General features: G+C 35.0%; 1 protein-coding gene and 1 pseudogene across 1 annotated transcript in view; one reads left to right on the top strand and one right to left on the bottom strand.

The window, feature by feature from the left end:
• EIF4E (eukaryotic translation initiation factor 4E) overlaps positions 1-23,275 on the top strand; it is a 119,657-nt gene extending 96,382 nt beyond the window's left edge. Inside the window, 6 exon segments of the mRNA XM_068542478.1 lie at positions 3,472-3,578; positions 10,103-10,198; positions 12,448-12,511; positions 14,222-14,335; positions 17,371-17,510; positions 19,989-23,275. Of these exon segments, the coding sequence (XP_068398579.1) occupies positions 3,472-3,578; positions 10,103-10,198; positions 12,448-12,511; positions 14,222-14,335; positions 17,371-17,510; positions 19,989-20,103 (636 nt within the window). The 3' untranslated portion in view covers positions 20,104-23,275.
• Positions 15,843-17,220, bottom strand: LOC137763602 (replication protein A 32 kDa subunit pseudogene; annotated as a pseudogene).
• Positions 23,276-24,248: the final 973 nt, after the last annotated feature.

The raw sequence follows: 24,248 nt of genomic DNA, 5'->3' as shown, positions 1-24,248 counted from the left end.
CAAAGAACCAGCTTTTAGTTTTATTGATCTTTGCTATTGTTTTCTTTGTTTCTATTTCATTTATTTCTGCTCTGATCTTCATGATTTCTTTCCTTCTGCTAACTTTGGGCTTTGTTTGTTCTTCTTTCTCTAGTTCATTTAGGTGTAAGATTAGATTATTTATTTGAGATTTTTCTTGTTTCTTGAGGTAGGCTTGTATAGCTATAAACTTCTCTCTTAGAACTGCTTTACTGCATCCCATAGGTTTTGGATTGTCACGTTTTCATTGTCATTTGTCTCTAGGTATTTTTTGATTTCCTCTTTCATTTTTTCAGTGATCTCTTGGTTGTTTAGTAACGTATTGTTTAGTCTCCATGTGTTTGTGTTTTTTCGTTTTTTCCCCTGTCATTCATTTCTTATCTCTTAGCTGTATCATGTGAGATCTAGTTCCCTGACCCCGGATTGAACCCGGGACCCTTGCATTGGGAGTGTAGAGTCTTAGCCACTGGACCACCAGGGAAGTCCCCTCCTAGGCACTGAATTCAAAGTTGACAGTCTTTTCCCTTCAGCACAAGGATGTTATTCTGTTGTCTGATGGCTTCCAAAATTTCTTTTGAGAAGTTAGCTGTTATTCTTATTTTTCCGTTGAAAGTAATGTGTATGTGTCTTTTTAAAATTTTTCTTCCTAACTGCTTTTAATATTGCCTCCTTTCGTTTTCAGTAGTTTGAGTCTAATATGCCCAGGTCTAGTTTTTTGTTTGCTTTTTTTTTTTTTTTTTTTTTTTTGAGGTGGACCGTTTTTAAAGTCTTTATTGAATTTGTTACAATACTGCTTCTTTTTTTTTATGGTTTGGTTTCTTGGCCATGTGGCATGTGGGATCTTAGCTCCCCGATCAGGGATTGAACCCACACTCCCTACATTGGAAGGCGAAGTCCTAACCACTGGACCGCCAGGGAAATCCCCCAGGTGTAGTTTTGTTTGTATTTATACTGCTTGGAGTTCCCTCAGTTTTTTTAATCTGACTTGAGTCCCTCATGTAATTTGGTAAATTTTGGTTATTCTTTCTTTCTGTATTCTTTCTGTCCCATTCTTTCTTATCTTGTCCTTGAACTTTTTAACCATCTTGACATTTCTTACTATCTGTTTTCCCCTCCTCTGTGATTATTTGAATATTTTCTGTTGACCTGTCTTTGAAGTTCACCAGTCTTACATTCTGTTGAGTCGTTTCTTGTTATTCAATAAGCTCTCAATATCAGACATTGTAGTTGGCAGTTCATTAATGTCTATTTGATTCTTTTTAAAAATTGATTTCAATTCCCTTTTCAAATACTCCTATTTTTTCTATCCTTTTTCCGCATCTTCTATTTTATTTATTGTTTGTTTGTTCATTTGTTCATATTTGTGGCCATACCATGCGGCTTGTGCGATCTTAGTTCCCTGACCAGGGATCGGACCCAGCCCTGGCAGTGAAAGCATCAAGTCAACCACTGGACCACCAGGGAATTCCCTCCATCTTCTATTTTACCATAGTAATCATAGTTACTAAGACTTTGTCTGCTAACTCTGTTAATCTGGATTATGTATCTGATATCTGGATGTCTTTCTATGGACAGTTTAATCTCGATCATTAGTTGCTATAAAAAATTTTCTTTGTATGTTTAATAATGTTTGATTGTTTGCTAGGTATTGTAGATAATATTTATAGAGGCTCACGCTTCTGTTATTTTCCTCCAGAGTATAGAGAATCCGGTTCTTGGGGGCAGTTAATTTATTTATCAGTAGATTACCTTGATCCTGTCAGGGATTAGTTTTAGGATTTGTTAGGCATATGTATTTCATCTGATACCTAGGACATGGGCTTTCTTGAATTTCATCTGAAAGTTGAGGATTTTCAACCATCCACTCTGGCTGGGTCTGAACTAGTTTTCCTAATGCTGTTCAGGCTCTGAAGTCTTGGCTCAGCTGTTCCCTGCTAGGCTACCCGGAGTTGCACTCTGAACATCTCAGTTTAGGAGTCATAGCCAAGGACTTCAGGGATTTTTACATAGATTTTTGAGGCTCACTTCTCTGCAGCTCACTTTTCTCTGGTACCCTGTCCCCCAAACCCACCTGCCTATCAGTCCCTAACTGTTGGCTATTTTCTCTGTTCACTCAGACTGCCTTTGTCTGGAGACCATCATTAATTTTAAGCTGGTAGAGTAAGGAATGGCATTTGGTAATGATCATCTATTTGAAGATGTAAATTGATTGTGATGAGGAAATGATGTTAAAAATGATTGGTGCTCTGGTGCTGTTAAGGCATTGGCTACTGTGTGTATGTAAATTTTAGGGCCTTAACTACTCTGTGTAAACATTTAAATTTATTCTGTTAAGTAATCAAGCCACTAAGTTCCTATTGGTGTAGGGTTGTGATCATTGGCATTACAGTTGTGAGCAAAATCAAGATAAAGCCCGTGCTATGAGTGACTTTATAGACTAGTAAAAAGTAGTTACTGGAGGTGTCTTGTTGATAAGAAAAATGTATTTTATATTGTAAAATGTGTATCACCTGTCTGCTCCTGAAGTCATTTTTTAGATGATACATCTCTGATTTACAGAATGTTGTTAATGTGAACATATATCTGTATTGTTTTGCTAGTTGGATTTAAATCTGATATCCAAACCCTTGTTGCAGTGCCCTCCTTTTTTGTATCAGCTTTTGTTTCAGCTTCTGGTCCCTTTTCTTAGCTATGTGTTGATACCAATTTACAGTAGGGTGAAGAGTTACATGGATTAATGTGGAGAACACTTATTATTCCCAGCCTCCTTTTTTCCCTGACATTTTCAGATGACAATTATGTCTAGCCTAGAAGAATTTAAGTTCAAGCCAATGTCCAGCTTTTTTGCTTAGGGCCAATTGAAAATGACAGAAGTTGCTGAACTTTGTTACCGTATATAATAACAGTGTAACATGAAAGCAAGGACCTGTGTAGTATTGTCTTGATCACTTTATAAAGATTTTTGTGTTTGTGTCATTGTGATATAGTTAATATACTCTCCAAACTTTAGTTGTATCCCCCCCACTTCCACTATGCACCGTGTTTGGTATGTTAAGAAAGGTACTTGATTTTCCCAACTTTTTTCCATGGTCTCTAACAATCTTATATTAAAATGTGTAAGTGGAAGATAACAATATACAAAATTATTATTATTATGTTTTTAAATTTGAGAAACCTTTTGTTCATAATGAAGAGATGCTAGAATGAAGAGTCTGGTGCTTAGAGTTTGATCTGTGGTCTATTTTATCCAGTGCTTCTCCTGTTAATTCATTCTCCTTTAAAAAAAAATGTGGACAATATTGGTTCAAATTTATTTAGAGTATTGCTGTCATAGGAATTAATTTTTCACAGCATTGTGAATTAACTATATTGCAATAAAAATTTAAAAATAAAGAAATTTCTTAATGTTATTTCATGTTAAGAAGTTCATAATGTTTAATTATTTTCCACTAGGAAACCACCCCTACTCCTAATCCCCCACCTACAGAAGAAGAGAAAACAGAATCTAATCAGGAGATTGCTAACCCAGAACACTATATTAAACATCCTTTACAGAACAGGTAAGCTTTCTGACACATAGGTGTTCTGACTTAGGCAGCAAGGTAAATGGTGGATGGGACAGGTTTGGAGGGAAAAGTTAGATGAGACTAGTTTTAGATAGGTGAAGGATTCCGTTTTCATTTGGATGACCCATGTCTAGCAAACAGTTTTATGTGTGAATCTTGAGCTCAGATAGTAGAACTTTGAAAGAGTGGTTTGAAATTCATTGGTAATTGATGGTAATTGAAACCACAGTAGTAAATGAGTTCTCACAACAGAGGCTTGGAATATTAGCACATAGGGGATTTTTTTGAGTAAGAATGCCTATGAAGAGAACAGTCTTGTGGTTGCCAAGTGGGAGGGGTGTGGGGGAGGGATGGGCTGGGAGTTTGGGATTAGCAGATGCAAACTGGTGTATAGAATGGATAAACAGCAAGGTCCTACTGTATAGCACGGGGAAGTATATTCAATATCCTGTGATAAACCATAATGGAAAAGAATATGAAAAAGAATATATGTATATGTATAACTGAGTCACTTTGCTGTACAGCAGAAATTAACACAACATTGTAAATCAACTGTACTTCAGTAAAATTTAAAAAAAAAAAGAATGCCTTTGAAGGGTATAGACATATAAACTGTATAAACTAGGAAAGAGTGCTTGGTCATGGAAACCTAGCAGATGGTTTATTTTAAGGACAAGGTAAGCATATTTGCCACAGAAAGGTCAAATGTTCATTGGATTGAACAATAAGTCCTTGCTAACATTGGAGAAAGTTTAGTAGAGCAGGTGATGGAAAAAGATTGGCATAGTTTGAAGAGTGAATAGAAAGTATACAAATGTATAGAGCAGGAATAGGCAATTTGAAGTTGGTCTGTGAAGGAGAAAAGAGAGCTAGGGGATGTGGAGTCTGGAGATTGGTTGGTTGTATTTAAGAGAAGTTAGGTGAGGAAAAGAGGAGAGTTTAGGATGAGTTAAGTTTTCATAATTACTGTGTAGTAGTTTAATAGTTCAGTATATGGTTTTTCCTATCTCTACCCTACCACTTCCCAGTATGTTTGTGTTTTTACTTAATTGTCTTTCTGGCTTACATGATGAAAATTAACACAGATTCACTGAGAGCTGATGGTGGGAAGAAAATGGCAACTCAGAAACATTGTAAGAATCTGGAGGAAAGTAAATTGGAATTAACTTTTGAGGATCTTTAATTCCTTTCATTAAAGGAATTAACTTCTGAGGATCTTCAGTTCCTTTCATTCCACCCACTCCCAGGCCTTTTACTCTCTTTACTTTAAAGATCCCATGAGACTGTCTATAATTTAGTTTCATTTATCTGAAAAATGTGTTGTCCTTTTATGTCCCTTTATTTTTTATCATTTCTTCGTTATCATGGTAGACCTATTGAAATAATAGTCCAAACACATTCAGTAGTTTTTTCATAGGAGACCTGTGGTTCAGCAGTTCTCTAGACATTGGGAATTGTCAGCTCGTGAGTGAGATGTCAAAGGTCAAATAGTCCATAAAGGGTAAAAATTCTTCCTCAGGAAAGCATTGTGCCAAAGGTAATAGTTGAACAGTTGATTAGTGGCAATTTCATTTAGCTAACCTAGCAGCAGTACCAAAACTTTTAAAGTATTTTTTTTCATCTTTTCAGTGGTATATAAAAAGCTAGCTCTGTCTTCTGACTGTGAACACAGTTCTTAGTATTGCTGTTTTGTGGGGAGAAGTAATCAAGGCATGTATCCCTCATAGCTTAAGTGAAATCTGAGAAGAGATTCCTGTCCTATCAGTGAACAAACTGATTAAATCCTAAAATGAAGTTTGTGAGGATTTCAATTTCTCTTATCAATTCTATTTCTTGTGTAAAATAGTATCATATGGAAAACTATTTTAAGACATTTTTGGTTCCAATTTTGGTAGTTTCTTCATTATTTACTTCGTGTAAATATTGCAGAATTATGTTTTCTTTTTTAAAAAACCACTATAATTATTATAAGAAAGATTAAATCATTGGGGTACAAAGTATATAAAGTAAAAGTTCTCCGCTTTTTTCTGATACCTTCTTCCCCATTTTGCTTTTTTCTCCATTGCCCAGAATAGTCAGTGTTAAAAATTTGGTTTGTATTTTTCCAAAACCTTTCAATATGCGTATATACTTTTTTTATATAGATGGCCATACTGTTGAGTTTTTTTGTTTGTATATGCAGGTTTTGACTCATTATTTTAAACCACTGCCTTGTATTAAATGAATATATAGTCATGTATTTTATCAGGCTTACATTAATGTGTATATAGAATTTTTTTCTATTTACAAACAGCGCTATAACGTATACGTCCTTATATATTTGTTTGCACTTGTGTGAATATATCTAGGGTAAAATTTCAGAGTTCTTAGGTTAAAGACTACCCTTTAACTACCTTTGTAGATATTGCCAAATTATCCTCCTTTATCAGCTTAGACTCTTAACAGTTTAAGAGTTACTGGTTTCTACATCCTTGCCAACACCATCAATCTTTTAAATTTAATTGCCTGTCAGATTGGTTCTAGTCTGATTTGTGAAAACAGTGTCTTATTGTTTTAAATTTGCATTTCTTTTATTGAAATTTCAAAACATTTTTGTTGAAAACAATCGCTTATTTGTGTTTTTACCTGTGAGCAGTCTGTTCAGTTCTTTTGTCTGTTATTTTCTTTGGGATTTTCTTCTCGTTTATTTCCAAGCATTGTGTATTAAGGATGTTGACCCATTCCAGGGGGGATTAGGTTGAAAATGCATTTCCAAATCATTTGTCTTTTAACATTGTCTAAGGAGTTATGTTATTTTAGAGGTTTTTGATTTTCATGTAATCAAATACCAGCTTTCTTCCATGGTTTCTGGGTTTCATGTCAGTCTTAGGAGAATTTTACTCACACAATTATCCTATTTAATAGCTGCCTAGCAGTCTCTTGCATTTATTATATTATATATATTATATTTTATTTAAATTTTACTTCTTTGGGCTCATGACCCCTTTATATTCTTAAAAATTATTGAGGATTCCACAGTGTTTTGGTTATGTAGATTTTTATCTATTTTCATTTGCTATATTAGAAAATAAACGTTTAAAAATGTAAAATTATATATGTACTTAACCCATTGCATGTTAATTAAATAATTTTTATGAAAAAAATTTAAATTTATTCAAAATAAAAAATACGTAGTGGGAAGGATACATAAAAAATACACAGTGGGAAGTATTTTTGTAAATCTTTTTAAGTGCCTGACTTAATAGAAGTCAGCTGGATTTTCATAGTTGCTTCTGCATTGTCTTTAGAGATAAGTTGTTTCAGAGAAAGTATGAGAATAAAATACGGCCTCAGACAGGTACATGGTTGGAAAATGGAGGAGAAATCTTAATAGCCTTTTAAAATAATTATGACTATCTCCTTCCTTTGATGCTAGGTTTCTTATATGTTAGCTGCATTGTAGAATCTGAAACCATATCCAAGAACTTTTTCTACTCTGTTACATTAAAATCCATTGGTCTCTCTTGCATTTGGAATGTATCCTTCACCCATGCACACCACTGGTCATTTGGAAAATATTGGTTCAGTGAGTTTGCACATCTTCCAAATATTGGCACTTTTCATTTTATGATATCAAAACAATAACATTAATTATTATCACTACCTAAACTCATCAGAAATATCGTCAAGTTTTATTAAGTTGTTAAGCTCACAGTGACACTTGCAGGCTTTCCAAAATTCTGATTTTCTCCTGAAAGCTCAAATTTTAGCAGCTGGCTCAATCTGTTCATTTTTCAAGGAATAGTCATGGTTGATCAGCCAGTCTTCTTCCAAGTAAAAGTGGTGCTTTTTGAAAAAAGTAACTAGTTCACCTCACAACTCAACTGCCTAAGCATTGTATTGATATTTGGTATGCAGAAATATTTTCTGTGCAGAAAGAGACGTGTACACAGATTGAAATTTAACGAAACCAGTAGTTTTTACTGCTGGTTTCCATTCAGTGGCATTCTTAACTGAAACTGACATTATTACTGTGAGAGTTGGTGATAATAAAGGATACAGTGACTACTTGTACAAATTGGTGCCACTGTATAATTCTTGCTATGTACGGCACCGGTAGGTTTACCACCCGTTGCTTTTGCATCATCAGTGCAAATATCAAGACAGTGAAAAATAAAATGTCTTAGCATTTTTATGAAATAGTTTTTACTCATCAGCGCTCCTTGAAAGGGCCTTAGGATCCCCTAGGGACCTGTAAACCACATTTTGAGAACTGTTGGTAGGCACTTAAGATGTTTCCAAAATTTTCCAAAATTAAGAACATTCCTGTACAAACATTTTTGCTTAGTTATCCAATTATTTTCTTAGGATATATCTTTATATGTTTGATGGCTGAATGCAGTTTTTTTTTTAAAGATGGAATTAAATTTTATTATTATTATTTTTAATTGAGGTGTAACAGTTTCAGATGTACATGATTTAATATTTGTATGTATTGTGAAATGATCACAGTAAGTCAACATCCATCACAATACATATTTATAAATTTTTTTTTCTTGTGTTGAGAACTTTTAAGATTTAGTCCCTTAGCAACTTTCAAATTTGCAATGCAGTATTATCACCATGTTGTACTTTACATCCCCATGACTTACTTATTTTACAACTGGAAGTGTGTATCATTTGACCCGCTTCATGCATTCCCCCACCCTTGTGCCTCTGGGAACCACCAATCTCTTCTCTGTATCAGTGAGCTTGGGGTGGTTTTTTTGGGGGTAGTTTGTTTTTTTTAAGTTTTTTTTTTAAGATTGCACATATCAGCAAGATCATACAGTATTTGTTTTTCCTGTCTAGTGTCTGATTTATTTAACTTAGCACAAAGTCCTCAGGGTCCATCCATGTTTCAAACAGCAAGATTTCCTTCATTTTTATGACTGAATAATCCATTGAAAATGTATATATATATATACACCGTATTTTCCTTATTCATGCCTTGATGGACATTTAAGTTGCTTCCGTGTCTTTGCTTATCATGGGGTGCACATATCGTTTTCAAGTTAGCGTTTTCATTTTCTTCTGATAAATGCCCAGAAGTGGAATTGCTGGATCCAGTGGTAGTTCTATTTTTAAATTTTTGAGGAAAGACTGAATTAATTTTAGAAATCCAGAGTACAATACTTGACACAGTGTGTGTATGTTTAATAGTTTTTCTGCCTTTGCTTTTTTAAAAAAATTTTTTTCCTTGATAGTGGGTTGGCAAATACAAATTATCAAGTAGGTGCTGAAATGCATCTCATTTTTATGTCTGAGATTATCAAGCATTAATCATAAAGTTATGAAATATATGTCCACTTGGAAACCTGTCTTCAGACAACATTTTTATCAATGAGTAAGTGAAATTCCCTTAGAAGTGGTATAGTAATTCAGAAAATACAATTTTACTAAAGATGAATCATACTGGGATGATAATACTTAAGTGTAACTTCTATGTGACATGAGTTTTCCTTCAAAGTATTAGAATAAAACTTTTTTAGACAAAGTATATACAGATACATAGAAACTGGTATGCATTATTTCAGAATATATCTGTGGTAGCATTACTCAATGAATCCCTTTATTATATTCTCATTTTGTATGAGTTCCCCGCCCCCCCCCCCCCCATTCCTAGTGCTCTTATTTCTCTCCTCTTGTTTCTCTGTAAATTCAGCTTCCCTCTTCCCCACTTTCCTTTCCAGTTAAGTGCTCCTGGTCTGTTTTTCTTAAATAACTGCTTAATTATCTCTGTCATAGCACTTAGGACATTGTAATTGTCTCTGTACAACATTTCTGTGAACTCTCTGTGGGATGAGCCTCAGTGGATCTCTAAGTATAGCAGAAAATCTGTTACATAGTAGGTACAAAACACATACTTTTCATTTTATTTATCTATTTATTTATTTTTTAGCCGCACCACACAGCTTGCAGGATCTCAGTTCCCCAAAGCCCCAAATCCTAACCACTAGGCCACCAGGGAACTCCCAAAATATATACTTTTTAAATGAAAGAAATAGAGAAAACTACTCATTTGCTACTATAAATAAAATTTTTATTTACTTTATTTATTTTTAATTGTGGTAAAACACATATATAAATTTACTATCTTAACCATTTTTAAATGTACAGTTCAATAGAGTTAAGTACACCCCCATTGTTGTGCAACCAATCTCCCCAAACTCTCTTTATCTTGCAGAAAAACTTAAACTCTCTACCCATTAAACAACAACTCTCCATTCCCCTTCCCTTTTAGCCCCTGGCAACCACCATTCTACTTTACTACTCTGGGTGGCTCATACAAGTGGATCATACAGTATTTGTCTTCTTTGATGGACTCATTTCATTTTCCTTCCTTTTTAAGGCTGTTTAATATTCCACAGTACATTTTGTTCATTCATCTGACAATAGGCACTTCCCCCTTTTGGCTGTTGTGAATAATGCTGCTTTGAACATGGATGTAAAGCTACCTCTTTTTTTTTTTTTTTTTGACACTGACTTTCTGTTTTTAGATGGGCACTCTGGTTTTTTAAAAATGATAAAAGCAAAACTTGGCAAGCAAACCTTCGGCTGATCTCTAAGTTTGATACTGTTGAAGACTTTTGGGCGTAAGTAACCATTCATTTTAGGATGTTTGTTGTCTTATTAGTTGTGTAATTTTTCATTTTAAGTTGCATTCACAAAATGAAGGGTAAGGTGTGAGCAGTTAATATTCACCTTTTTGTTTGTCCATCTTCTCACAACTGTTTGAATTGGTGATTATTCCTCATCAGTTTTAGAAAGCTTCCGTCTTGTCGTCTTTTAGCTCTGCCTGTTCTCTATTCTTTGTCCTGAGATCTCTTTCGTTGAGAATCCTTTATTGTTCCTAGAACTTCCAACAACTTTTAGGAGCTTGTCCCCTTTCTTGGTTGCCTATATACATTTGCCCTATACTTAGGTATTCCAGAGCTTTCTTAGGCCCTCATTTCTGCAGTTTCTTTCCAGTATAATATCTGGATTTCCTGTGATAGAGATTCCAAGATTTCAAAGGCTGAACTGCTCATAATTCAGGGTTTGTCAAAGAATGACAATATCTCTGATGATAGTTTATTAATTTCATTATACTTTGTGATCAACATCAAGAAGAATAGTTGAAATATTTTTGAGATTTTGTTTCAGATTTAGGAAAAAGTTAAGATTTCGGGGTCTTAAATCTTTGCATGACTTCAAAATATAATTTAAAATGATAAAGTTCTTTTCAGGAGGTTTGGGAATATTGATTCTTTAAAAACAAAGTTGATTTAGTATGTCTTATTTGCTTGAAAAATGTATGGGGAGAAACTATTTGAGAACATGAAAGATACAACTTGTTAAAAACATTTTTAAGAGCTGTAAATTACCTAGCAGTTATCTAAGTATTCTAATTTGTTCAGCTGGTGTATTTTGGATCATACCAGTGATGTGATTCTTATGTTTTAATGTTAACTCCCTGAGTGTAGCACAAAGACTAACAGATTGTGATTAGAAAATGTATGCATGTGATGTATACTTCCTCCAGGGCAGAAACAATTTTCTGTATATTTCTAGTGCTTTGCCCATATTAGGCATTTAGTATGCATTTGAATCGCTGAAAACGAAGCATAGAATAATTAGAGAAAACTGTATATTGAGACCACTTTGAGTGGTCACTTTTAATTGAAAACATTGTTTAAGAAATTTTTTAAAATTTAATTTAGATATTTCACTAGCTTGAAGGTAGAAGCCTAGATCATTTGATCTCCTGAAGTCTATCACAGCAAAATTGTTATAAAACTGGCAACAGAGTAAGAATGCTTTGCCTGTCTCCAATATTTTATACAGAAGTGATGATCTTAGCTATATGACTGGTGACCATGGGTGGTGTTATTATACTTAGTTAGATATTACTATTTGGGAAGTAGTTTAAAAATACAGATTCTATGGATCCATCCTATACTTAAGGAATTAAAATCTCAAGAAGTAGGGTAAGGAACTGTTTTTTATATTTTTTTGGTTGCTATTTTAATAAATTTATTTATTTTTGGCTGCGTTGGGTCTTGCTGTGTGTGGGCTTTCTCTAATTGCGGTGAGCGGGGCCTACTCTTAGTTGCGGTGTGTGGGCTTCTTATTGCAGAGGCTTCTCTTGTTGCGGAGCATGGGCTCTAGACAGGCGGCCTTCAGTAGTTGTGGCACACGGGCTCAGTAGTTGTGGCACACGGGCTTAATTGCTCTGTGGCATGTGGGATCTTCCCGGGCCAGGGCTCGAACCTGTGTCCCCTGCATTGGCAGGCAGATTCTTAACCACTGCACCACCAGGGGCGTCCTGTTTTGTTTTTAAAAGCTCCCCAAAAGATTATTATGCTGACTTAAACTAGTAATGGTGTGTGGTGTTTGGGAACCATTGATCTGTTCCGCTCTTGGATACTTTCAAGGATAATGATGTTGACTTATTTTAGTCATGCAATCCTGATGGTCAGGGAGTTTGTCTTGCTTTCTCTTGATTTGTCTTTTTGTGTGTTTAAAACTGCTCATTAGCCTCACGATTCTTTCATCTACTTAAAGCCACTTCATACCTCTCTTTTCAGTTTCTTGTATATACATATGTATGTATTCAGTTAACTAATACATCAAAATTGTTAGAATAAAATTATTAGAAATATTTTCTTGAAAATCATCAGATGTTGATTCTTGAAGCTGTTACTAAGATCTGTTTGGTCCATTTCAGAAATTGACTTCATGGGGGTGGGAAGTAAACATGAGTTTTTATCTTATTTTTATCATATTCTCTGAATGTATATGTACGCACCTAAACTTTGCATTACATATGCTACGTTTATAATTGTTCTTTTCTTTTACCTAGTCTGTACAACCATATCCAGTTGTCTAGTAATTTAATGCCTGGCTGTGACTACTCACTTTTTAAGGTATGTTTAATTGGTGATTTCATATATTTATTATAAGACTGGACCATTCAGGTATTCATTAAAAAATCTTGCCATAAACTTAGGAATAGTTAATGTTGTGATGCTTGGAGAATAATTAAATTAGCTTTACCAGGTTTTAGCATAAATATATTTTGCCCTATTTTAGTATAAATATTGGGTTGGCCAAAAAGTGCCTTTTTGGTAAAAATAAAAGACACTTTTTTTAAGTAAAAATAAAAGACACGTTTAATTTAGTTAAGACATGTTTTAAAGTAATAGAACTACATTTGAAGCCCCGTAATTCACAGGTCTAGTTGTCTAGTTAAATTAACGTTGTTCTGTTTTGCCCTTCATCAAAACGTCTAGTGTTTTTCTTCTCTAATTGTTTTTGTTTTTCTTCTCTAATTGTATTTATTCAAGGCATGTTTTTCATTTTCTCCAAGAACTTTATTGAACAACGTATTCAGCCTTTGGTGTGGTTGGTGGTGGTTCATTCAGCTTGCCCAGGATCTCCCCCATTCCACATTATTGTGCAGTATCCACTTTTCATCACCTGTCAAAACTTGTTTTAAAAACGGAACGTTTTCATTACGTTTAAGTAGAGAATTGCATGCTTGAATACGTTCAAGAAGGTTTTTTTAACTTATGTGGAACCTAAACATCAAAGCGATTCATATAACCAAGCTGGTGTAAATGATTGTCAGCGCTTGATTTTGATATTTTGAGTATGTTGGCTCTCTCCTGTGTGGTATTACGTTGATTGTTCTCAGTTTATGTCTCGATTTGATTGCTATCGACTTCAACTGGTCTGCCTGACCGTGCAGCATCGTCCAGTGAGAAATCTCCAGCACAAAACTTTGCAAACCACTTTAGACACGTTCGATCAGTCACAGCGCCTTCTCCATACACTGCACAAATCTTTTTTTTGCATTTCAGTTGCATTTTTACCTTTCTTGAAATAATAAAGCCGAAAATGTTGCTTTTTTTCTTCCATCTTCAATATTAAAGTGGCTACATGAAAATTCACCAATTCTGATAAGTCTTTTTTTAAATGCACGCTGATATGACAGCTGTCACATACAATCTAACGAAATTGTTTTGACTGAAGTTAAAGACAACTCAGTGCTACTAGATCCATCTTACGGAAAAAACCAAATGAACCTTTTGGCCAACCCAGTTATTGAAATTAAGTGAGAGTCAGACTGTATGGGCACATCCTGTGATTGATTTTGAGGAGAACTTTGATCATCCAAATAGATCATCCAATCCGTTTCTTCTTTATATATTTGAGTAGACTGAAGTCCAGAGTTTGTCAGGAATTCTTAGCCTGGAGTGTGTGGGTCCTTGAGATATTTATGAGTTTTGTCAGCTGGTAGTGGGTGGGACAGTCATTAGCTCTCTGAAATTGTGTAAGTTTTGTATATATTTTCTAGGTATAGAAATGTATACAGCTTCTCAAAGGTATCTGTTACTCAGAATGTTTTAGAGCCTCCAAATTAAGTGAAACCCAAGGTTTGATAGTTAACAAGTGCCCAAGTCAGGACTCTAATTTTGCTTTAAGTCTTGTGTGCTTTTTTCCCCACTACATCAATTAACAGTTTTATGGATATAAAGTGAATAGTTAATAGGGTTGTTGCTTGCTGTTTCTAGTGATGATCTCAAGTTAAAGTAACAATATTGTCTCATAGTGTTGTCTCCCTAACCTTGTAGGATGGTATTGAGCCTATGTGGGAAGATGAGAAAAACAAACGAGGAGGACGATGGCTAATTACATTGAACAAACAGCAGAGACGAAGTGACCTCGATCGCTTTTGGCTAGAGACAGTAAGGTTTTAAAATTATAAAGCTGTTTTGGAATACTTAAACTTAACTTATGTTACATTTTACATTGGTTACTTAATTCAAGACAAGATAAGGATTCCCACTCTAGCTAAGCCAGCACTTAATTTTGTTCTGTCCTGTGAATCTTGTATGCTTCTTACATACTAGTACAGTGAAACTCCCTACCACATATTACACATCCAGAAAGTGATTGGCAGTTGACTCACCTTCCAGAATAAGGTCATCTTGGTCATTTCATTAAGTTCAAAATTATAGAACCTCTCACATTTTGTATGATGTAAGTTTTTTTACAGTCCTCTTAGAGTATTGCTCTGTATACTTAACTTTTTAGATCAATGAAGGAAACAGTGAAATTGTAGCTTGATATCATTCAGCTTATATGTTGTGATGTAACTTGGAACTTTTGGTTTCATACGACATTTATTAAATATGAGATAATAGGCATTTTCTCTAGTGAAAGTTTTCAAACCCCAAGCTTTTAGGAGCAGGGATTATAGTCTCTTTTGTATCCCTATCACTTGACAGTGTCTGGTTTATAGTTAGCCCTTACTAAGTTGAGCAATAATAAATACTTCAGTGAATGGCTTTTTAAAGAAGAGACTTAATTTTGCGGGAATTCCCTGGCGGTGCAGTGGTTAAGACTCCTGGCTCCCAATGCAGGGGGCCCGGATTCGATACCTGGTCAGGGAACTAGTTCCCACATGCATGCCGCAACTAAGAGTTCATATGCCGCAACTAAGGAGCTGGCAGGCTGCAACTAGGGAGCCCGAGAACTGCAACTAAGGAGCCCGCCGGCCGCAACTAAGACCTGGTGCAACCAAATAAATAAATAAGTTTTTTAAAAAAGAGACTTAATTTTGGTTTTGGGAGAGATTATCAGTAATTACCATTTTAGAATTCTGCATTAAAAAGTGATTTCAGTTTTGCAGGATGACAAAAGTTCTGGAGATTGTTGGTACATTGTGAATATACTTAATGCCACTGAACCGTACACTTAAAAATGGTTAATATGGTAAATTTTATGTCATGTATTTACCACAGTTTTTTTAAAAGTTAGAAAATGTTCATGAAAAACAACAAGAACAAGAGATAATTAAACAGCTTTTTCAGTTATTCCATTAATATTTGTTTGCCGGCAAGTATAAGCAGTAGCAGAGCAAAGTGAATATTAATAAAATAATTCACCTTTTATGTGCCCTGACATCAGTTGCCAAATTTGCTAAAAAAGTTAACAAAACTGATCATGTTCTTGGTATTAAAGAATCAAATTAACAAATTTTTTAAAGGCCAGGACAAAAAACTATATATCTATAAATATAATTTAGGCATTCAGAAAGTCGACTTTTTTTTTTTTTTGCAATAGAACTTTTATTAAACATATGAATGTGCTTATTTTGTACAAAATACATATCTTACTCTCTGCCCCAGGAAACCACCATTCTAGAACCCCATGCTTATAAAAACACACTTTGGGCAGCAGTTATGACAAGGTGAAAGAAAGTGCAATTCTGGAAGTAACAACACATAACCAAAGTGGGGAACAAAAACAGGCAGAGGTTAGTGGGCTTCATGGCTAGCTCTCTGCTGACAGGCCCTAGTCCTACTCTTAACAGGAAACAATTTAGGAATAAAAACTCCTGCGTATTATTCAAGTAATACCGCCCAACCCTCTTGGTAGCATCCCTCTTCCAATTCCATTTATCCTGATATTGTAACTAACTAATTTGTAACTTCTTTAAGAAATTCCGCCCTGGTTTACATCCCTGTCAGTTGCCCATATCCCTCTGAGCTTCAAAAACACAGAACAGTAGTAAGTTTCAAAAGGATGTCAATTGAAACCTTTTATAGATGAAATCTGCTTCCTAGAAGTCAACCTGCCAAATATATGCACAGCTGGAGACAAGAGATTGCATAAAAAGTCCAGCTGGAAAATATCTCGGGTACCCAATTAGATGCAGTTATTCTGCGTCTGTGGATTTAAAATGATCATCATCCATAGTGGAATAGATGTGTCCCTCGTTGCTTAGAAAATCCACAGCTTGCTTGATTGAGGCTACGGTCATGTGTTGGAGCTGATTCTTGAGATCCTGAAAGTTCAATCCTTCAGGCCTTGGGCAAGCCTTAATCAAATTCAGTACCTGGTTCTGGGCCACAGTGAGGCCATTTGCTGGCATGAAGCTATTCCCACCAAAGTTCCCAGCTTCACCCATTCCTGGATTGCTGATAGGTGCTCTCCCTGCTGAGGGCTGGCTGTTAGACTTGCTCAGCATCATGTGTGCATCGACTACTTCCAGAATATGTGTGGTGAACTCATTCATATCCGCCAGGGGCATGATCTTAAAGGCTACCAGACTTTTCTTGTTCTGAAAAGATCTCAGATGACCAGCCACTTTCACATATGTTTCTGGAGGAACCACAGTGTTTTCACTGCTGGCATCATCTGTGTCAACCCACTGGCGAACATCCATGGGTGCAGCCGTCATGTCATCTATTTTGTAAACAATGTTGGTTGCAGCCTTCTCTGCATTTCTGATTATCCCCACAATAGTGACCTGTGAAATCTCAACATTTCCAATTTTGAACACTTCATCAACCAGAGTAGCAGAAAGCAGCTGAGATATGGTACAGGGTACAATATGCTGAGCTCGGGCTCTAGATTTCTTTTCGGCCTGGGAAGGTGTCAGTGATCCAAAGCCCCCAGGGTACTGTGTGTAGCCTCCGGCTCCCCCAAAAGAGGAACTGCTATAGCTTTCAAATCCACTGGTCCACATCTTCGTCACGATTCCCTCAGGAAAGAGTTCCAGAAGGTTCCGGCCTGGTGGGTTCCCCTAACCGCCTCCGGACCCTGCGGCGGCCGCTCCGCTATATCTACTTTCGCAGGAGCCCCAGAAAGTCGACTCTTGATTTAAAAACTTTTTCAGTTTTGTGTATATACAAATACTTGAGACATTTGCAGCTTAATAAGCTGTTTTATCATCTATTGAATGTAATTTGAGATTTGGGTTTATTCTTTTAAGCTGCTGTGCCTTATTGGAGAATCTTTTGATGACTACAGTGATGATGTATGTGGAGCTGTGGTTAATGTTAGAGCTAAAGGTGATAAAATAGCAATATGGACTACTGAATGTGAAAACAGAGAAGCTGTTACACATATAGGGTAAGTTTTGCTTTTTGTGTGCTTCTTTTAAAATAGGTAACTAAAAGCAGAAGTACTTTTTAAATAAAAGGTATTTATGTAGACCATTATTTTCCTTGTTTTCATGAACACTTTTATAATCTTGAACTGCTGTGTATTGGTATTCAGTGTCTTATTCATATTTTTTTCACTTCCGTAAAATTTCTTTTTCCTAGCAATGGGGTATATAATCACTATTTTAGCATGTAGCATTTTATTATTTAGCATATGAGAATATGTCTTTTTTGCCTTACTTTAAAACCATAATGCTAATGTATAATACTCAATAATTTGGTGAATATTGGCAAATAGTATATGTATATTTTGAACACGTGTATACTTACGTAAAATTTTCATTGACGTTAAAGTGACAGTAGCTTGGTTTTGTCCATATTTAAAACCCACGTGTATAAATTTTAAAACTTTTTTTTGGCAAATATTACTATTTGCAAAAGTTGCCTGTTGTCCCCGCCCCCCCATCTCCCCCACCCCCCGCAAATGTCAGTCAGTGTTAACTAGGATTTTCTTTTTACTATATTTAAATTAGTAAAATTGGACTTTAAATTTTGTGTTAAAATTAAGTACCAGTCATAAGTCACAGTATGTTTGGTTTGCCTCTTTGCATGTTGATTTTTCAAACATTATGAATTCTCCTGTGAACATAATTCCCTTCTGGATTAAAAGATGTGGGGATTTTCCAGGTTTCATTCTCCACGGGGTTTCTTATAAGAGAAGGTTGATTGTTGATTCGTCACCATATTCCTGATCTTTCTGTCAGCCTTAAAACTTACTGACTGTGGGGGTCTCCTGTTTCTTTGAAAATGTGTTAAAGAAACTAAGTATGAACTTCTTTCCTCAGAAAGTTTTTTATTTGTGTCAATATTAAACATTTTTGAAATCTCTATAAAACTTTTGGCCTCACTTTTTCAAGGAAAAAATTTTTTTCACCCTTTTAAGTTGCATGGCTCAGTGCTCTTTCTGGCATTTTTAGTGATTAAGTATAATCGAGAGTAATACATTATATCCTAATATAAATCTGATAATAGTTATAATTTTAGTTATCATAAAATTATTTTTAAATACCCTATTCGAAGGAAGGTAGTAAAGTCTTCTGAAGGGTAGAATATGAATAAAATTTCCTGGTATCATACTGCTAGAGTATTTAGCTCCATGAAAATGTATATCTCTTTATTTTTGTTTCATTTTGGTGCCTATTTTTAAAATTTTGCTATTTTTTCTCAGATACCAGATTCCTAACTTGACCTATGATATTCTCATAAGATCGTATGACGATCTGTCCCCAGTTTTACCTTGTCAGCCTTATCTCTCATATTTACCTTTCTTGTGAGCTGTAGCCACACAGCCTTATTTTTGTTCCTCGGCCTTCAGATGTGCTTCATTCTCTTAGCATTATACTTTGACCTCATGAGTTTTTAAAAGGAGAGATTTCTCTGTTTTCAAAGAGGAGGGCTTCCCTGGTGGCGCAGTGGTTGAGAATCTGTCTGCCAATGCAGGGGACACGGGTTCGAGCCCTGGTCTGGGAGGATCCCACATGCCGCGGAGCGACTAGGCCCGTGAGCCACAATTACTGAGCCTGCGTGTCTGGAGCCTGTGCTCCGCAACAAGAGAGGCCGCGATAGTGAGAGGCCCGCGCACCGCGATGAAGAGTGGCCCCCACTCGCCGCAACTAGAGAAAGCCCTTGCACAGAAACGAAGACCCAACACAGCCATAAATAAATAAATAAATAAATTTATAAAAAAAGAGGAGATTAGATCCTCCTTGTTAATAATATCACAGCCCCTGTGCTTACCCTCTTTAATACTCATCATATTTGTTCTTAAAATAGAGTCACATCTTATTTGAAAATTAGGTTGTAGAGTTAATATATAAGGCAGAAATCATGTTATGTTCTAAATTATCCTGAAAATATCATAAATCGCCTTCACAGTGTTTAATTTTTGTGTGTGCATTCTTGTCGGTAATAGGTAAGGTAAATGTAATTGCAGTAACATACAATATTTATTAAGGTTTATATGTAAAATATAATTGAAGCATTTTAGATCAGAAAATTAAAACGTGCGTGTAATTGATTTTGAATACATTAATTATGCATGTGGTACAGCTCCACCATTTGTATTTGTGATTATTTGTTTGTAAATAATCAAGTACTCTAAACTATAAACACCATGAGCCTAGAGACTGTCCTTGCTTTGCTTATTATTAATTTACTGATAATTATCACAGTACCTGATACATAGTAGACTCTCAAATATTGGTTAAGTGATTAACCAAGATTGTTGTGAAAATGAAGAGTAAATTTTGCTAAAAGGAAAAAGGTGTGCAATTTCCTATTTCACTCTCTAGGTATTATTTTTTAATGTAAAGAATAATAATACTGGATTTGGGGTGTATGTTTGAATAAAAATTAATGGCTACTTTTCTTCTTTTTCATTTTCTAGGAGGGTATACAAGGAAAGGTTAGGACTTCCTCCAAAGATAGTGATTGGTTATCAGTCCCATGCAGACACAGCTACTAAGAGCGGCTCCACCACTAAAAATAGGTTTGTTGTTTAAGAAGACACCTTCTGAGTATTCTCATAGGAGACTGCGTCAAGCAATCGAGATTTGGGAGCTGAACCAAAGCCTCTTCAAAAGCAGAGTGGACTGCATTTAAATTTGATTTCCATCTAAATGTTGCTAAGATATAAGAGAAGTCTCATTTGCCTTTGTCTTGTACTTCTGTGTTCATTTTTTTTTTTTTTTTTAATTTTGGCTAGAGTGTCCACTATCCCAATCAAAGAATTACAGTACACATCGTCCCCAGAATCCATAAATGTGTTCCTGGCCCACTCTGTAATAGCTTAAAAGAATTAACGATTACACACACATTTGACCCATCTACAATATTGAAGAAAAGAATTTGCATTTCTATACCTTACAAGAGAACGATTCTGTTTATGTTCCATTGTATGCAGGAGCATATTTTGCTGGTTTGAAAGAGTATGATGCATACAGTTTTCTAACAATTTTCTTTGTTTCTTTTGACAGCATTTTCTGTGCTGTACTCTTGCTGATGGCTGCTAGATTTTAATTTATTTGTTTCCCTACTTGATAACATTAGTGATTCTGATTTCAGTTTTTCATTTGTTTTGCTTTTGTTTTTCTCCTCATGTAACATTGGTGAAGGATCCAGGAATATGACACAAAGGTGGAATAAACATTAATTTTGTGCATTCTTTGGTAATTTTTTTGTTTTTTTGTAACTACAGAGCTTTGCTACAAATTTATGCATTTCATTCAAATCAGTGATCTATGTTTGTGTGATTTCCTAAACATAATTGTGGATTATAAAAAATGTAACATCATAATTACATTCCTAATTAGAATTAGTATGTCTGTTTTTGTATCTTTATGCTGTATTTTAACACTTTGTTATACTTAGGTTATTTTGCTTTGGTTAAAAAATGGCTCAAGTAGAAAAGCGGTCCCATTCATATTAAGACAGTGTACAAAACTGTAAATAAAATGTGTACAGTGAATTGTCTTTTAGACAACTAGATTTGTCCTTCCTTTTATTTCTCCATCTCTATAGAAGGAATTTGTACTTCTTATTGCAAGGCAGTCTCTATGGTGTCTTCTTGTAGTGCCTTCCACATGAGTAGCGTAAGTTTGGAGCATTAGTTTGATTATTATGTTTATTTTAATTTTTAATAAATTGAATAGGTAGCATCATATATATATGGAATTAAATTGATGTGGCTATCTTTTTTTTTTTTTTTTTTTAAGTAAGGTAAGAGGCACAGTCCTTCAGTCTTAGGTAAATAATGTACTCTTAATATGTTAAAACTCATGAGAATTGCGACCTTAGTGCATCACCATTTGATTGGTAGGAATAGCAGTTGTAAAACTTGGTTGCTGAATTGAGACGTTATTTTTCAAGTGTCCAAATGACACCATAGGGAAAGAGTTACAGGTGGTGGGGGGCGTATGCATTAAGAATTTTGTTAATGTCGCTGTCTAAATAGAATTATAATAAACAGGTTATGAACGCTTGTATTTATAATGATGAATTGGTGTAGTATAGATTTATGTAAACTTGAAAACTTGATCTACTCTTTATAGGCATCATTTGAAAGCAAATTTGAAAACAGTTTGTTTATAATAATTGTATATTTCAGATCCCGTAAAATGAAATATGGCTATATTGTAGACAAAAGGGTAAGTTGAACTGTAGGTAGAATGAGAACCATTAATTGAGAGGAAATTTTGTCTTCAGATGGTGATTATGAATTAATCATTTTAAAGCTGAAAAGTTTGACAAAAATCCTGTATAAAATAAACATGAAATTAATAGTATTGATTTTATTGAAGAATTTAAAACAGTTTAAAGGGTACCACAAGCTACCATCTGAGTACTTGCAATACCACAAACACCCCTTGTTCAGTATTCTAGAAATAACTGAGTCTTTTGTGCTTATAATCTCAATATACTGTACCTAGTAATATCTGTTGTTTAAGGTTGGGTGATTGTTTAAGGTGATTTATTGTCTTTGTTGATATATGTAGTTGTGAGCACTTCAAGAGCTTGCTTAAAAGTGACCGTGGAGGTGGTAGTGTGTGGGCAGTGGGTGGCACTGGAGGAATATATCTATTAGAAATTAATGCTTAATTTCCTTAATTCTAGGGTGCAGTCCATTTTAAGAAGTATCAGCTTTGGCGGGTAGAGGAGGAATAATGCATTAAATGTACACAGTTCTAAATTTTTAAAAATCCTAATTTATAGCATTTGATTGTCCTTATTATTACCATCTGAGAATCACAATCGGTTTTAAGTCTTTTTCCCAGTATGGGTGGGGAGGAATGATTCTGAGTCACTTTTGGCAAATGCCACTTAAGTACCACAATGACTTGCAAATTTCCTAACTTTATTAGCATCTTTTCTAAATATAAGATTAGATTGTACATGATTTTCTAAGTTACTTTTCCCTCTCTAACAGGATATTATAAATAAATATATTTTCATAGTAGATTATTAAAATAATCTTTAATGGGTAAATAGTAGTTCATTGTAGGGATGTGCCATATTTCATTTAACCAATTTTGTTAATAATTCCAGTTCTACAGAAGGATTTGAGGCATACTATGTAAGAATCAAAAAGTTAAAATCCTTACTTAGTACTTATGTGCCAGGCAGTGTTCTAAGCACTTCACATGCACTTTAACCTGCACAATAATCCCTTGATGTAGGTGCTGTTATCCCCCTTTTACAGATGAAGAAACAGAACCAGTGAGGATTTAAGTCGCTTAGTATGGATTTGAATCCTGGAAATTTGGTTTCGGAGATCCTGTAAAAGCACATTATACAGTCTCAGTGGTATAGAGCCTACCTGATGGGCTATAGTAAATTGCACCAGATTGTAGTAAGTTTATAGGTCAGGACATTTTAAATTTTACTTCCTTTGGTAATGAAACGTATAATAGATGGAGCCTCCCCCGAGGCCACTCTGTTCGCAGTCAGCTAAACTAATCATTTGGGGTTTTTTGAGAACATGGAGACAAAGGTACAGGAGTTTAGAGGTGCATAGATTAAGTGAATATTTTCGTATACAGTTTTAAGTGTCTATATCCTGTTATCTTCTAAGATAAATGGCAAAATAAAGCAAAGTTTTCAAGTTGAGCTGAGAATCTTAAATGCTGAAGTTTGCATTCAAAAGTATAATTTTAATTTACTAAGGCAGTGTGATAATGTGATGTTTTACATTTTAAAATTAAAACAAGTTAATGACAAGTCTCTGTGCTACTTTTTATCTCTTAATTGTTATGGATTGTCTTCATTATTGAGTAGAGGGGGAAAAAGAGCTGAATTTTCTCACTCAGAGTTAGACCTTCTGGGCAAATGCAAAATTTCAGGTCAGCTTGACGTTAAAAAACAAAACCCTAGGTCAGTGCTATCTGGTGTCTCTCTGGACCGGTATAGAAATTAAAGAATGTCTAGAAACTTCTACGGAAATTTGATATTGCTGTGACATTAAAGTATGTGATCATTTCTCGTCTAACGGATTTTTAAAAATATATTTGTGACAAGAGTGCAGTTTGGGGTTTAAAACTGGTCCTTCATCACATATAATTTGAGAGACACTAGTCTTAGATTGTTTTCCTGAGTAGCCAAGACCAGCTCATTTGCCCATCAGTCTCTAAAAACAGCCAGCTTACTATCTCTTCACTCCTCATCTCACAACTAATGGACTTGGTGTCGAAGTTTCAGCCCTAGTCTGTAGTGTCTTTCAATAATACTTTCTGGTATGTTGCTTATTGTGCATTTCAAAGTAGAAATTCCTAGTACCTTGGATAGTTTTAGACTTTAATAGTCTTGTGATTATTTCTTCCACTGCTAGAAACAAAAAAAAAAATGAAATTGTGGGCATGAGATCACATGTGCTATGTCTTTCCCAATTCAGAGGAACCAGTTTCCACATTTTAATCTTGCCCCCTTTTCTTTTACTTCAGAACTTACAAATTCCTCATAGTTTTGCACAGAAGTTATATCCCTACGTTTCCTCCAAAAAATACATATTGAGTACCTCTGTTTACTGTGCTCTAGGTGCTGGGGGGTATACAGCAGAAAACAAAAGACTGGTCCCTGCTCTAAAATTTTAAAAGCAGACATCTATTCAGAATAAATAAATCTTTCCACAGGGTTCTGCAAATATTTTACGTTA

The sequence above is a fragment of the Eschrichtius robustus genome, chromosome 4, assembly GCF_028021215.1.
Source record: "Eschrichtius robustus isolate mEscRob2 chromosome 4, mEscRob2.pri, whole genome shotgun sequence".
Taxonomy (NCBI): Eukaryota; Metazoa; Chordata; class Mammalia; order Artiodactyla; family Eschrichtiidae; genus Eschrichtius; species Eschrichtius robustus.
The sequence above is the reverse complement of the archived record's forward strand: the minus strand, read 5'-3'. Positions and strand labels throughout refer to the sequence as shown.